The sequence below is a fragment of the Oncorhynchus kisutch genome, linkage group LG2, assembly GCF_002021735.2.
Source record: "Oncorhynchus kisutch isolate 150728-3 linkage group LG2, Okis_V2, whole genome shotgun sequence".
NCBI classification, from domain to species: Eukaryota; Metazoa; Chordata; class Actinopteri; order Salmoniformes; family Salmonidae; genus Oncorhynchus; species Oncorhynchus kisutch.
The window spans coordinates 6,501,754-6,517,730 of NC_034175.2; the positions used below are offsets into that span (position 1 = coordinate 6,501,754).

The window sequence follows — 15,977 nt, forward strand, 5'->3', positions numbered from 1 at the left end:
ATTCCTATTTCTGACGCAGATCGCGCTGAAAGTCCTGCCTCTCCCATCTCCTCATTGGTTTATAGAAGCAGGTACGTGCCATCTCCTCATTAGTTATACCCACATGGGTGATTGAAAGACGAACTTTGTTGCCGGTTGTCGTGGTAATACTATGAAAGTTTAGATGGATCACCAAATAAGTTAAAAGATGAAAAAGCCTGGAAGGAGGAGAGATGACTAGAAACGATTTGGTTGGACGTTTTATGTGTGGATTAATTGTCAGAGTAGAGGTTCTTGTGCATTTCAGGTAAAATAACAACTCAATGTTTATACCCCAGGACAAATTAGCTAGCAACAGCAAGCTAGCTAAATAGGCCAAATTAGCTAGCAAGTGCAAGCTAACTAGCTAAAATGCCATACGTGTTTAATGCTCTCCGACCTGTCCCCAAATTAATGTCATTGGTTCAGAGTTTGTTTTGATATTTTAACCTGCGTGTCGTGATCGCGTTTGGTGTAGAGGGACAAATATATATGTATGCACGATAGCGCAAGCGCGCAGCCAGTTTGGGTTCCATGTAAGATTGCACGATCATCAAGAACTTCAAGGAGAGCAGTTCAATTGTTGTGAGGAAGGCTTCAGGGCGCCCAAGAAAGTCCAGCAAGCGCCAGGACCGTCTCCTAAAGTTGATTCAGCTGGGGACTGGGGCACCACCAGTAGAGAGCTTGCTCAGGAATGGCAGCAGGCAGGTGTGAGTGCAAGACTTTTGGAGGATGGCCTGGTGTCAAGAAGGGCAGCAAAGAAGCCACTTCTCTCCAGGAAAAACATCAGGGACAGACTGATATTCTGCAAAAGTTACAGGGATTGGACTGCTGAGGACTGGGGTAAAGTCATTTTCTCTGATGAATCCCCTTTCCGATTGTTTGGGGCATCTTGTCCGGAGAAGACAGAGTGAGAGCTACCATCAGTCCTGTGTCATGCCAACAGTAAAGCATCTTGAGACCATTCATGTGTGGGGTTACTTCTCAGCCAAGGGAGTGGGCTCACTCACAATTTTGCCTAACACCACAGCCATGAATAAAGAATGGTATCAACACATCCTCCGAGAGAAACTTCTCCCAACCATCCAGGAACAGTTTGGTGACAAACAATGCCTTTTCCAGCATGATGGAGCACCTTGCCATAAGGCAAAAGTGATAACTAAGTGGCTCGGGGAACAAAACGTAGATATTTTGGGTCCATGGCCAGGAAACTCCCCAGACCTTAATCCCATTGAGAACTTGTGGTCAATCCTCAATTGGCGGGTGGACAAACAAAAACCCACAAATTCTGACAAACTCCAAGCATTGATTACGCAAGAATGGGCTGCCATCAGTCAGGATGTGGCCCATAAGTTAATTGACAGCATGCCAGGGCAGATTGCAGAGGTCTTGAAAAAGGGTCAACACTGCAAATATTGACTCTTTGCATCAACATCATGTAATTGTCAATAAAAGCCTTTGAAACTTATGAAATGCTTGTAACTATACTTCAGTATTCCATATTAACATCTGCCAAAACTATCTAAAGACACTGAAGCAGCAAACTTTGTTTTAATGAATGTGTCATTCTCAAAACTATTGGCCACGACTGTATGCTTCATGATTAACAACTCATGGTGTAATCATAACAACATACAGGAACTCAAGTCCTTCTGCTAACCCAACCTAGAATTCCTTACAATCAAATGCTGGCCATATTATCTCCCAAGAGAATTCTCGTCAGTTTTCATCACAGCTGTGTATAATACCCCCTCAAGCAGACAATGCGACGGCCCTCAAGGAACTTCATTGGGCTCTATGTCAACTGGAAACCATATATCTTGGAGGCTGCATTTATTGTGACTCTGGATTTTAACAAAGCAAATTTGAGAACAATGCTACCTAAATTCTATCAGCATATTGATTGCAGCACTCGTGCGGACAATACACTCGATCACTACTACTCTAACTTCCGCAATGCATACAAGGCCCTCCCTTCGGCAATCACGACTCCATCTTGCTCCAACCGTCTTAAAGGCAGAAACTCAAACAGGATGTACCCGTGACTAGAACCATTCAACGCTGGTCTGACCAATCGGAATCCACGCTTCAAGATTGTTTTGATCACGCGGACTGGGAAATGATCCGTGCAGCCTCAGAGAATAACATTGATCTATACACTGACTCTGTGAGTGAGTTTGTAAGGACGAGACAGCTTACAGGGAGATGGTAATGGCACTCGGAGTTTGGTGTCAGGAAAACAACCTCTCACTCAATGTCAACAAAACAAAGTAGATGATCGTGGACTTCAGGAAACAGCAGAGGGAGCACCCCCCTATCCACATCGAAGGGACAGTAGTGGAGAAGGTGGAAAGTTAAGTTCCTCGGCATACACATCACAGACAAACTGAAATGGTCCACCCACACAGACAGTGTGGTGAAGAAGGCGCAACAGCGCCACTTCAACCTCAGGAGGCTGAAGAAATTTGGTTTGTCACCTAAAACCCACACAAACTTTTACAGATGCACAATCGAGAGAATCTTGTCGGGCTGTATCACCGCCTGGTACAGCAACTGCACCGCCTTCAACCGCAAGGCTCTCCAGAGGGTGGTGTGGTATGCACAACGCAACACCGGGGGCAAACTACCTGCCCTTCAAGACACCTACAGCACCCAATGTCACAGGAAGGCCAAAAAGATCATCAAGAACAACAACCACCCGAGCCACTGCCTGTTCACCCCGCTACCATCCAGAAGGCGAGGTCAGTACAGGTGCATCAAAGCTGGGACCGAGCGACTGAAAAACAGCTTCTATCTCAAGGCCATCAGACTGCTAAACAGCAATCACTAACTCAGAAAGGCTGCTGCCTACAGACTCAAATCACTGGCCACTTTAATAAATGCCACTTTAATAATGTTAACATATCTTACATTACTCATCTCATATGTATATAGTGTACCTTATACCATCTATTGCATCTCGCCTATGCCCCTCGGCCATCGCTCAGCCATATATTTAAATGTGCATATTCTTAGGTAGTTGGGGAATTGTTACATTACTTAGATATTACTGCACTGCCGGAACTAGAAGCACAAGCATTTCACTACACTCGCATTAACATCTGCTAACCATGTGTATGTGACCAATAAAATTGTATTATTAAACTCACCTTCTGCACCTGTTTCCTGACTCCAGGCATATACGTTACAGAATACCACCTCACAATACGGACGCGGCAGAAGATAAAACCTTCTTCCAGATGGTCAATGAACAGGGTCATCTAATCCACCAACACCACGACCAACTGGCGCACCTGGATACGACCATGAGGGAGATCCTCCGCATTCTACACTGCCTCGACACCACCAGCGAGGTTCTCCATACCCCTATCAAAGGGCCTCCTACCACGGATCATCACAGTGAGCCAGTCCCCCAGCCTACCCAGCCATCCACCCAGGTCAGCAATGCCCGACTATCCCTTCTGGAGAAGTATGACGGAACTTTATCGAAATGCAGTGGCTTCCTACTCCAGTGCTTCCTCTATTTCGCCTATCAGACGGGATCCCCCATCATCGAGAGGCCCAAGGTTGCTCTCGGTTATTTCCCTGCTGACCGCAAGGGCTCTGGAGTGGGCTACGGCCCTCTGGGAGAGAGGAGAGGAGGAGCTAGGTTACTATGAGAGGTTCATGGCTCTGTTCAGGGCGGTCTTTGACCAACCTCCAGCGGGCAGAGAGGGAGGTGAGCAACTGTTCCAACTCCAGCAGGGTGCCCAGACCACTGCGGAATGTGCCCTCACCTTTCAGAATGTGGCAGCCTCCAGTAGATGTAATGAGCTGGCGCTCCGTACTCTATTCCGCAGTGGACCGCGCGAGGAGGTTCAGATGGAGTTGGCATGTCGGGATGACAACATATCCTTGGGCGCTGGTGTCTCAATGGCCATCCGTCTGGATAACCTTCTTTGGGAGCGCCTGTGTCCACCTCGCTTCTCGTCTCCCTCCTTTGGCTGTGCAAGCCGAAGAACAACATCCCAACCGTGAAGCACGGGGGTGGGAGCATCATGTTGTGGGGGGCGTTGCTGCAGGAGGGACTGGTGCACTTCACAAAATAGATAGCATCATGAGGATGGGAAATTATGTGGATATATTGAAGCGACATCTCAAGACAACAGTCAGGAAGTTAAAGCTTGGTCGCAAATGGTCTTCTAAATGGACAATGACAACACGCATACTTCCAAAGTTGTGGCAAAATGGCTTAAGGACATTCAAAGTCAAGGTATTGGAGTGGCCATCACAAAGCCCTGACCTCAATCCTATAGAACATTTGTGGGCAGAACTGAAAAAGTGTGTGTGAGCAAGGAGGCCTACAAGCCTGACTCAGCTACACCAGCTCTGTCAGGAGGAATGGGCCAAAATTCACCCAACTTATTGTGGGAAGCTTGTGGAAGGCTACCCAAAACATTTGATTCAAGTTAAACAATTTAAAGACAATGCTACCAAATACTAACTGAGTGTATGTACACTTCTGACCCACTGGGAATGTGATGAAAGAAAGAAAAGCTGAAATAAATAATCCTCTCTACTATTATTCTGACATTTCACATTCTTAAAATAAAGTGGTGATCCTAACTGACCTAAGACAGGGAATTTTTACAAGGATTAAATGTCAAAAATTGTGAAAAACTGAGTTTAAATGTATTTGGCTAAGGTGTATGTAAACTTCCAACTTCAACTGTAGCTAGAAATTTGTATCACAACACTGAAGTGTAAGAGGCTCCATTTTTTTTTAAATGGACTGGATCTTTATATATACACCACTTGGATCATGTTTCAGTAATAATGAAATCAGACCTTCTTGTTGCATGTCTGATAATCTACCGTTTAAATATGAGTGGTTAAAACATGCTAATAACGGTCCTCTGAGGATATAAAAAAGTTTGGTATACTTCCACTGGTATGCCATCCAGCCCTGGAGTTTTCCCGGACTTAAATCAAATCAAAGTTTATTTGTCACGTGCGCCAAATACAACAGGTAGACATTACAGACATTACAGTGAACTGCTTACTTACCGGCTCTAACCATCAGTGCAAAAAAGGTATTAGGTGAACCATAGGTAAGTAAAGAAATAAAAACAAAAGTAAAAGACAATGAAAAAAAACAGAAGCTATATACAGTAGCGAGGCTATAACAGTAGCGAGGCTATATACAGGCACTGGTTAGTCGGGCTGATTGAGGTAGTATGTACATGTAGATATGGTTAAAGTGACTATGCATGTATGATAAACAGAGAGTAGCAGTAGCGTAAAAGAGGGGTTGGCGGGTGGTGGGTGGTGGGACACACTGCAGATAGCCCGGTTAGGCAATGTGCTGGGGCACTGGTTGGTCGGGGCCAACTGAGGTAGTTTGTACATGAATGTATAGTCAAAGTGACTATGCATATATAATAAACAGAGAGTAGCAGCAGTGTAAAAGAGGGGTTGGGGGGGCACACAATGCAAGTAGTCCTTGTAGCCATTTGATTACCTGTTCAGGAGTCTTATGGATTGTGGGTAAAAAACCGTTGAGAAGCCTTTTTGTCCTAGACTTGGCACTCCGGCACCGCTTGCCATGCGGTAGTAGAGAACAGTCTATGACAGGCGTGGCTGGGGTCTTTGGCCATTTTTAGGGCCTTTCTTTGAGAGCGCCTGGTGTAGAGGTCCTGGATGGCAGGCAGCTTTGCCCCAGTGATGTACTGGGCCGTACCCACTACCCTCTGTAGTACCTTGATGTCGGAGCCCGAGCAATTGCCGTACCAGGCAGTGATGCAACCATGCTCTCGATGTTGCAGCTGTAGAAGCCTTTGAGGATCTGAGGACTCATGCCAAAAAAAAATGTTTCCTGAGGGGGAATAGGAGTTTGTCGTGCCCTTTTCACAACTGTCTTGGTGTTTGGACCATTCTAGTTTGTTGGTGAAGTGGACATCAAGGAACTTGAAGCTCTCAACCTGCTCCACTACAGCCCCTGTCGATAAGAATGGGGGCATGCTCGGTCCTCCTTTTCCTGTAGTCCACAATCATCTCCTTAGTCTTGTTACGTTGAGGGATAGGTTGTTATTCTGGCACCACCCAGCCAGGTCTCTGACCTCCTCCCTATAGGCTGTCTCATCGTTGTCGGTGATCAGGCCTACCACTGATGTGTCGTCTGCGAACTTAATGATGGTGTTGCGGAGTCGTGCCTGGCCATGCAGTCGTGGGTGAAAAGGGAGTACAGGAGGGGACTGAGCCCGCACCCCTGAGGGGCTCCAGTGTTGAGGATCAGCGTGGCAGATGTGTTGCTACTAGAGGTCGACCGATTATGATTATTCAACGCCGATACCAATACCGATTATTGGAGGACCACAAAAATCCGATACCGATTAATCGGTCCATTTTTTAAAAATGTATTTGTAATAATGACAATTACAACAATACTGAATGAACACTTATTTTAACTTAAAATAATACATCAATAAAAATCCATTTAGCCTCAAATAAATAATGAAACATGTTCCATTTGGTTTAAGTGCAATATGTGCCATGTAAAAAAGCTAACGTTTGAGTTCCTTGCTCAGAACATGAAAACATATGAAAGCTGGTGGTTCCTTTTAACATGAGACTTCAATATTCCAAGGTAAGAGGTTTTAGGTTGTAGTTAATATAGTATTGATAGGACTATTTCTCTCTATACCATTTGTATTTCATATACCTGTGACTATTGGATGTTCTTATAGGCACTTTAGTATTGCCAGTGTAACAGTATAGCTTCCGTCCCTCTCCTCGCCCCTACCTGGGCTCGAACCAGGAACACATCAACAACAGCCACTCTCGAAGCAGCGTTACCCATCGCTCCACAAAAGCGGAGCAAGGGGAGAAAGTACTCGAAGTGTCAGAGCGAGTGACGTTTGAAACGCTATTAGCGCACACCCCGCTAACTAGTTAGCCATTTCACATCGGTTACACCAGCCATTAGGCTGATAGGCTTGAAGTCATAAACAGCCCTGTGCTTGCGAAGAGCTGCTGGCAAAACACACGAAAGTGCTGTTTGAATGAATGCTTACAAGCCTGCTGCTGCCTACCATCGCTCAGACTGCTCTATCAAATCAGACTTAATTATAACATAACACACAGAAATACGAGCCTTTGGTCATTAATATGGTCAAATACGGAAACTATCATTTCGAAAACAAAACATTTATTATTTCAGTGAAATACGGAACCGTTCGGTATTTTATCTAACAGGTGGCATCCCTAAGTCTAAATATTCTTATTACATTGTACAACCTTCAATGTTATGTCATAATTACGTCAAATTCAAGCAAATTAGTTGGCAGTGAGCCAGGCTGCCCAAACTGTTGCATATACTCTGACTCTGAATGCAATGAGCACAAGAGAAGTGACACAATTTCACCTGGTTAATACTGCTTGCTAACCTGGATTTCTTTTAGCTAAATATGCAGGTTTAAAAATATATACTTCTGTGTATTGATTTTAAGAAAGGCATTGGTGTTTATGGTTAGGTATTTTGTGCTTTTTTCGCAAATGCGCTTTTGTTAAATCATCCCCCAGCGTTGCATCGATTATATGCAACGCAGGACACGCTAAATAAACTAGTAATATCATCAACCATGTGTAGTTAACTAGTGATTATGATTGATTGATTGTTTTTTATAAGATAAGTTTAATGCTAGCTAGCAACTTACCTTGGCTTCTACTGCATTCGCGTAACAGGCAGGATCCTCATGGAGTGCAATGAGAGGCAGGTGGTTATAGCGTTGGACTAGTTAACCGTAAGGTTGCAAGATTGAATCCCAGAGCCGACAGGGTCAAAATATGTCGTTCTGCCCCTGAACAAGGCAGTTAATCCACCGTTCCTAGGACGTCATTGAAAATAAGAATGTATTCTTACCTGACTTGCCTAGTTAAAATAAGATTAAATAAAATAAAAATTTGGCGTCCAAAAATAATAAACACCGATTTCAGATTGTTATGAAAACTTGAAATCGGCCCTAATTAAATCGGCCATTCCGATGAATCGGTCGACCTCCAGTTGCTACCTAACCTCACCACCTGGGGGCCGCCCGTCAGGAAGTCCAGGATCCAGTTGCAGAGTGAGGTGTTTATTCCCAGGATCCTTAGCTTAGTGATGAGCTTTGAGGGTACAATGGTGTTGAACGCTGAGCTGTAGTCAATGTAGTCAATAGCTTTCTTACTAGGTGTTCCTTTTGTCCAGGTGGGAAAGGGCAGTGTGAAGTGCAATAGAGATTGCATCATCTGTGGATCTGTTAGGGCGGTATGCAAATTGGAGTGGGTCTAGGGTTTCTGGGATAATGGTGTTGATATGAGCCATGACCAGCCTTTCAAAGCTTTAATTACATCAAGAAGTTCCTCCTCTGTAATTTGGCCTTCACATGAGTTTTTCTGTTCAGATGTTAATTTTACATTATTAATTGGGGGGGAAAATCCATACAATTAGCTTCGATTAGTGGAGATGGAGGAGACTGAAACGAACACATTCTTAAAGTACTTCAGTTCCTCTTTCAAAATATTGTTCGGTACATCATGAGTGACTCAATTTGTAACAAATTTCAAAAGTTTTTTTGTTGAAGATCTAAAAATAATTTGGTGCATTTTTCCCCATATTCCATCCAGTTCGATTTATTTTTTAATACACTGCTCAAAAAAATAAAGGGAACACTAAAATAACACATCCTAGATCTGAATGAATGAAATATTCTTATTAAATACTTTTTTCTTTACATAGTTGAATGTGCTGACAACAAAATCACACAAAAATGATCAATGGAAATCACGTGCCTGTATGACCTCCCTACAACGCCTGGGCATGCTTCTGATGAGGTGGCGGATGGTCTCCTGAGGGATCTCCTCCCAGACCTGGACTAAAGCATCCGCCAACTCCTGGACAGTCTGTGGTGCAACGTGGCGTTGGTGGATGGGGCGAGACATGATGTCCCAGATGTGCTCAATTGAATTCAGGTCTGGGGAACGGGCGGGCCAGTCCATAGCATCAATGCCTTCCTCTTGTAGGAACTGCTGACATACTCCAGCCACATGAGGTCTAGCATTGTCTTGCATTAGGAGGAACCCAGGGCCAACCGCACCAGCATATGGTCTCACAGGGGGTCTGAGGATCTCATCTCGGTACCTAATGGCAGTCAGGCTACCTCTGGCGAGCACATGGAGGGCTGTGCGGCCCCCCAAAGAAATGCCACCCCACACCATGACTGACCCACCGCCAAACCGGTCATGCTGGAGGATGTTGCAGGCAGCAGAACGTTCTCCACGGCATCTCCAGACTCTGTCACATGTGCTCAGTGTGAACCTGCTTTCATCTGTGAAGAGCACAGGGCGCCAGTGGCGAATTTGCCAATCTTGGTGTTCTCTGGCAAATGCCAAACGTCCTGCACGGTGTTGGGCTGTAAGCACAACCCCCACCTGTGGACGTCGGGCCCTCATACCACCCTCATGGAGTCTGTTTCTGACCGTTTGAGCAGACACATGCACATTTGTGGCCTACTGGAGGTCATTTTGCAGGGCTCTGGCAGTGCTCCTCCTGCTCCTCCTTGCACAAAGGCGGTGATAACGGTCCTGCTGCTGGGTTGTTGCCCTCCTACGGCCTCCTCCACGTCTCCTGATGTACTGGCCTGTCTCCTGGTAGCGCCTCCATGCTCTGGACACTACGCTGACAGACACAGCAAACCTTCTTGCCACAGCTCGCATTGATGTTCCATCCTGGATAAGCTGCACTACCTGAGCAACTTGTGTGGGTTGTAGACTCCGTCTCATGCTACCACTAGAGTGAAAGCACCGCCAGCATTCAAAAGTGACCAAAACATCAGCCAGGAAGCATAGGAACTGAGAAGTGGTCACCACCTGCAGAACCACTCCTTTATTGGGGGTGTCTTGTTAATTGCCTATAATTTCCACCTGTTGTCTATTCCATTTGCACAACAGCATGTGAAATTTATTGTCAATCAGTGTTGCTTCCTAAGTGGAAAGTTTGATTTCACAGAAGTGTGATTGACTTGGAGTTACATTGTGTTGTTTAAGTGTTCCCTTTATTTTTTTGAGCAGTGTAGATGAGTACTGAATTGCATGGCCTCATAAGGCACATTTAAAATTGTCCCATATGATATTGGCATCTGCTGTACCCACGTTATGTCGGAAAAAGTAAGTTATAAATTCTTCTGTCCTGGTTAAAAACAAGTTATCATCCAGTAGACTGATTACATTTCCAATATCCTTGCCCACATGGAAATTCTGTAAGAGTAATATATATGGCAATTATGTGATGGTCCGAACGCATTCTGTCCCCTAAACATGTTTATGTTAATGAACGTTCAATTACCATGAGACCGGCAGTCTTTTGCATGACAATAACCGTCTGACAAAATGTCATGGCCGCCACAGCCCTAATTTATCCTGCATATTACAGTGGCATATTGCTGGTTGTGCGTGTTACCTGTAGCTCTTGAACCCAGGAACAGTGCCAGTAAGACATGTTGCACCACTTGACAAAGAACTGCCTCTCTGGTCGGCCGGCCAATGGGACAGGGTCCGGAGCCTCAGCTGGGTGGTCCAGGGGGCGGGGCACAGGTGTAGGGGGTGGAGGTTCACCCCACTTCCAGGTCAGAACCTTCTGGACTTTACCCTTCATGCCTGGGCACTGAGGGACATTCAGGAACAATCAGATATACATTCACAAAGAAATATCTTGTGTAGAAAATACCTTCTTTGTCAATCATGTCAACACTACATATTGCATTTATATCTGCAATCTTCCAGCATTATACATTTTAAAAAACAATGCCAGCATATACGAGGAGAGATCGGAAATAAGAGTTAAATTGCAGCTGTATAGCTGACTCAACTCAAATCAAGAATTCCATATGATGTAGGTGTAGCCACCCACACATGTAAAACAGAACATGTTCTCTTTAATAATCATGTACATCCAACACCCATAAGTTGAGAATCTCTCTCTCTCTCACAGACATACACAGGGTGGCAGGGCTCACCATGCAGCGTGGGCAGATCCATTCCCCGTTGGGTATCTCGGGGAGGGGGGGGTTGAGACAGTGGATGTGGTAGGAGGAGGTACAGGTGTCACAGCACAGCAGCTCTCCTCCATCCTTACACACCCTGCAGAACTCTATGTGATGGTCATCCTCCTCCTCTACCCATCCCTCATCCCTCCCCACCTCTTCGTCCTCCCCCTCTCCCTCAGACAGCTCCTCTCTGGCCTCCCACTGGATCCCCTCTTTCTCCTGCAGGGAGGGAGGGAGGAACAAAAAGAGAGTGGGAGGAGAGAGCGGGGGGGGGACAAGAATGTGGGAAGGGTGTGGTGGAGGGGATAGTGAGAGTGCAGGAAGCGGAGTGAGGAGGGAGAGGGAGGAGGGGGGTGTTGAGAGGAAATGGGAAGAGGGGAAGCGAGAGTGGGGTGATGAAGGACAAGGGGAAGGAGAGAGAAAGATAGGAGGAGTGAAAGAGAGAAGGACCAGGACAAAAAAAGTTCAACATCAAAAATAGGATATCACACCAATCTTTAGTCATTAAAGAGAAAATACATACAGTGTATACAAGCAATATGGTGTAAACTCTGCCTAACCATGGGTTGGACTATGGGCCAATTTCAGACTGGGTACATTGTGTACTTACACAGTGGGGGCAGCTCCACTTGCCCTCAGGGGCCTTCTCCATGTCAGGGTCCAGACAGACCATGTGGTAGGCCCTGGGACAGGTGTCACACAGGATGATCTCCCCTCCCTGCTGGCACACCTCACAGTAGTCCTGGTGGTCTGTCTCATAGCCGTCACCATCCTCCTCAACTGGGATGGGAAGAGGAGGAGTTAGGGGGGAGGAGTTAGGAGGGAAGAGGAGGAGTTAAGAGGGAGGGGGATTGTACATGATGATAGTCCTGTTAAAAACATCTAATATTATCAGAGGATTGGCTGAGAGCCAGGTCCTTGGTTTCAGCCCAGAGCAACTACATCTGATTCCTATAATCACACGATCATCAGCAACACAATTAGTTGAATCAAGTGTGTTAGTGCTGGACTGGAACAAAAGCCTGCATCCCCTATAGCTCTCCTGATCTAAGGTATGTGACTGACCACTAGTCTACATGCTATAGCCAAAGCTATAGCATGTAGACACCTCCATTGCATGGAATGAAAGGTCAAGAGATGACAGTTGTGTTTCCATGCCAACCTTTCTTCTTCTTCTTGGCGGTCTTGGCCTTCTTCTTGGAGCGGCTGCTGTGGCTGTTGGAGCCGTCCGACACTTCAAAGGTCCCGTCGTCAAAGTCACTCTCCACGTCAAGCTCATCCTCCTCACTCTGACAACACAGGGAGAGAAACAGAGACAAAGATACAATGCTAGAACTGTGGGACAGAAGTATGGCAAGGCTTACTGCATATCAGTTGATTCTCAGACAAGTACGTTTTCTTACCGAGGATCTCTTCCTCTTGCTGTTGAAGCCTCCCAGTTTGATCTTGAGCGGAGCCACCTTCTTGGCTTTGGGCTTGGGGGCGGGCTTAGGGTTGGGTTTGGACCTCCTGCGAGCATTGGGGCCTGCAGAGAAAGATGGAGTTCAATTATTCCCTTATTCTACAACGAATCCCCAACCATTAATATTATACATGCTCCCTCCATCAGCATTCCTTTAACTTATTCCTCACCTTTGCCCTCTTTGGTCTTGGCCTTGCGGAGTGGGGGTGTGGGTACAGCTACAGGTACGGAAGCGGGTGTAGATGGAGGGGAGTCTTTAGCAGCACTACCCCCCGCCCCTGTATCCCCTCCTGCCTCTGTCCCTGCCACCACCATGCTTTCCACGGCCGCAGCCACGTTGGCAGCTGCCAGGGCTGCGTTGGCACTGGCACAGCCCTACAGAGGGTTAGACAAGGCAGGATGGAAATCAGGACTGTTGCTATAAAGAACATGCAATCATAGTCAAAATACGTTTGTAATGTATTGTATTAGCAATGTAATGTTATGTAATAGCAATGTAATGTTATGTAATAGCAATGTAATGTCATGTTATAGCAATGTAATGTCATGTAATAGCAATGCCTTGTATTGGGTTGTGTTACCTTCAGAGGGTTGTTGGTGCTGAACTCCCTCCACTTGGCCATCATCAGAGTCATCATCCTGGACACAGCGATCTTGGGGTTCTTGGCTGCGATGAGGGGTCTGGGGAAGTGAGGGCAAAGGAGAGGCAGAGGTTAAGTTTGGGGCACTCTACAGGGGCGCGGCAGAAAGTGGATGTTTGCGGTTTTCAGGGATACAGTATTTTCAACATAACTTCCATTTGCTCTGAAAAACAGATGTGGGGACTCCGTTCAAGCTTCTTTTTACGCCTGCTATGTTAGTTTCAGTTCGGGGTAGAAGTAGGGGCAGTTACAGACTGGTCATAGCTAGCTCAGTCACACACAGATATGAAGTAACTTTCTCCCCCGATCCACAAAAGCTGCGCTATCCAAGCGAAGTGGTACTGAAACCTGCTACAGTGGAAACAGAAGGAGAAAGTAGAAAACATGAGATGTGAGAGAGGTATGTTAACCTGACAAACTGGCTGAAGGCCTTGTAGTTGGTGATGGTGGTGTAGTCCTTCTGAGTGAAGACATGGTCGATGTCTTTCATGCCCCAGTCCTCCAGCAGCTGAGTCGAGCTCTTGGGCTCCTGGAGAGGGGGCGGAGTTAGGTATCATTACATTCAGGGTCACTGTGCCAACAGCGTCATTAAGTGGATTGCAGGGGCTGCTTCAAATCCAAACAGAGAACAGCTCCAACGTCTCCCTTGTTCACCCCACCCGCACTGCCCACCTCTTAGCCTTCATCCTCACCTGGCTATCTTCATCATCATCTTCATCCTCATCTTTCTCTAGTTCTGGTTCTTTGCGTTTACTCTTGGAGCTGGATGAGCCTCCTCCTCCTTTCTCCTTCTCTCCACTCGTCCCTCCTCCCTTCTTCTTGTCTTTGGAGGAACTGGAGCGCTTCTTCTTCTTCCCCCTCGGGGCGTAATCACTTCCCTCGCTTTCTGACCTGGCTCTACCTCCTCCTCCCTCTTCCTCCTCCCTCGCTGCTTGCTCTACTGCTATGAAGGGTTCTGGTGAGCTGACTGGCACCTCCTGAGAGGAAACAAAATGAGTCAACATAGATGCAAATATGAAGAAAAAAATCTCACAAATGCTGAAAATGTATACTAAGGACAGGTCAAAAGGGTCAAAGGCTAGGGGCTATCTGTATTGTTATTATTATACTTCAAAATGCATTCTTCCCTCCCAACTTCATTGGAGAAATCCCTGATATCAGTGACTAGGATACTTCATGTAAGGAAGGATCATGCCCATCCTACCTCTCTGACAGGTCTTGGTCTCTTGCTGATCCTGCTCTCACGGCTCTTCTTAGCTTTCTTCTTCTTCTTTGACTTGGTGGGGACCTCGACGTCAGACACAGCCTCTTCTGGTTCCTCCTCGTCTGCCGATGGAAAGGATACAGGAATTGATTGAATAAAATGCATAATTGATTGAGATAATTATATTCATAAAAATATATCCATAAATGACCGAGGGTTTTGTATAAAATTCTAAAACTGTCAACTCCAGACAAGCTTTATTGACAGTGTTTTGGATAAATTTTGATATGAAGAACGCACTGCACGTCTGTTGCCAGTTCACTACCAAACAGAGGCATGACTCCTGTGACTTTGCCAGCAAATGGTCGTGGACGCAACTTCTAACAACAACACGCATGCATTGACAGTGTAAATATTTACGCACTCTCTATTGGTAGCTAGCTAACGTGCTATCAAGTTTGCCAGCTAGCGTAGAAGCAAAACATTAGACTAGCTAGCGAACTGGGCTGCCTAATGTAAATTGTCACTACTAGTAACCAGACTAGAGTAGCTAGCAAATCAGCTAGCTAACTAGCTAATGTAACGTTAACTAACGTTACCAACCTGCAAGCCTGTTCTGAAAAATATTGCTGTCTTACCATGTGCAAGTGCGGTAGGTTCCAAGTCTTCCCTCTCGTCCTCGCTTCCCGACATATTTCAATAAGAATTAATTTAAATTAAAAGCGAGCTAATCCCTCCACCGAACCCTGTCCGATCTTGTGAGGGAGGAGGGCAAATGACGTGTGGGTGGTGGAGAATGGAACGGGGGTGTCCTGGGGAGGGTAGGGTCGCTGTAAGAAGAAAAATATATTTGCTTGAATTAGCAATCCTATTGGTATTTTTCGCATAATAATACATATTTATTACAGTGACAGGTCACGGTGTGACATGTTAACTATCTTATTACATCGAAAAACATTTGTTTTCAATTGGCATGCCTCTGTCCACACCGCACAGGAAGCTGTAGCAATGGACACCCGTCAATCATCGTGTATTGAATAGAAAGGTGCATTATAGTACTCTCTGGAATACTGCCCCACTCGCGATACAAACTCAATTTAGGCAAACTTACAGTTACAGTCAGGGTTCAAGTGAAACCCCTAAGACTTGTCAGAAACTTACTGTAGTCCCTGTTAGAGATGGGTTTCCTTCGTGTAATAATTGTCTCTCAGCAATGGTATTAGTCTTTAATATAAATTAATGAGCAACAATATCCAGTAAAATATGTCGTTAATGACCCTGCAAAACAGGTTGCACACTCTCCGTCCCCCTTCTCTCCCCCAGCCTCAGTGGCTAGCAGAGCTTAGCTAACATCCTCACAAACACACAAAGGGGGCAGACATCCCAGAATAATCCTCCCTCCCTCCCTCGGACTCACACAACTCTGCATAGTTACCTCGCAACAGACAGACCATAATACTCAGCTTGCACGCACCTCCCCCCTCTACACACACACACACACATGCTCATACATTTCTACTGAACACACACCCTTCATCCCAGCCCCTTAGAAACCCCGTTGTCATGGATACACTCCTCCCCCCGCCCTCTCT

The 15,977-nt window shown here is 45.8% G+C and overlaps 1 protein-coding gene across 3 annotated transcripts in view; it reads right to left on the reverse strand.

Moving 5' to 3' along the window:
- The window catches only part of LOC109900596 (chromodomain-helicase-DNA-binding protein 4-like), a 45,814-nt gene extending 30,079 nt beyond the window's left edge, over positions 1 to 15,735 (reverse strand). For 2 of the 3 annotated variants that reach the window (XM_031786199.1, XM_031786198.1), the window contains exons 1-12: positions 15,547 to 15,735; positions 15,024 to 15,215; positions 14,386 to 14,507; positions 13,874 to 14,158; positions 13,592 to 13,710; positions 13,122 to 13,221; positions 12,711 to 12,915; positions 12,482 to 12,603; positions 12,241 to 12,367; positions 11,689 to 11,858; positions 11,049 to 11,297; positions 10,493 to 10,696 (exon numbers count right to left, since the gene is read on the reverse strand). In XM_031786199.1, coding sequence (XP_031642059.1) covers positions 10,493 to 10,696; positions 11,049 to 11,297; positions 11,689 to 11,858; positions 12,241 to 12,367; positions 12,482 to 12,603; positions 12,711 to 12,915; positions 13,122 to 13,221; positions 13,592 to 13,710; positions 13,874 to 14,158; positions 14,386 to 14,507; positions 15,024 to 15,078 — 1,758 coding nt within the window. In that variant the 5' untranslated portion in view covers positions 15,079 to 15,215; positions 15,547 to 15,735. The remainder of the gene's footprint in view (positions 1 to 10,492; positions 10,697 to 11,048; positions 11,298 to 11,688; positions 11,859 to 12,240; positions 12,368 to 12,481; positions 12,604 to 12,710; positions 12,916 to 13,121; positions 13,222 to 13,591; positions 13,711 to 13,873; positions 14,159 to 14,385; positions 14,508 to 15,023; positions 15,216 to 15,546) is intronic. The other variant, XM_031786196.1, reaches the window with a different exon arrangement.
- Positions 15,736 to 15,977: the final 242 nt, after the last annotated feature.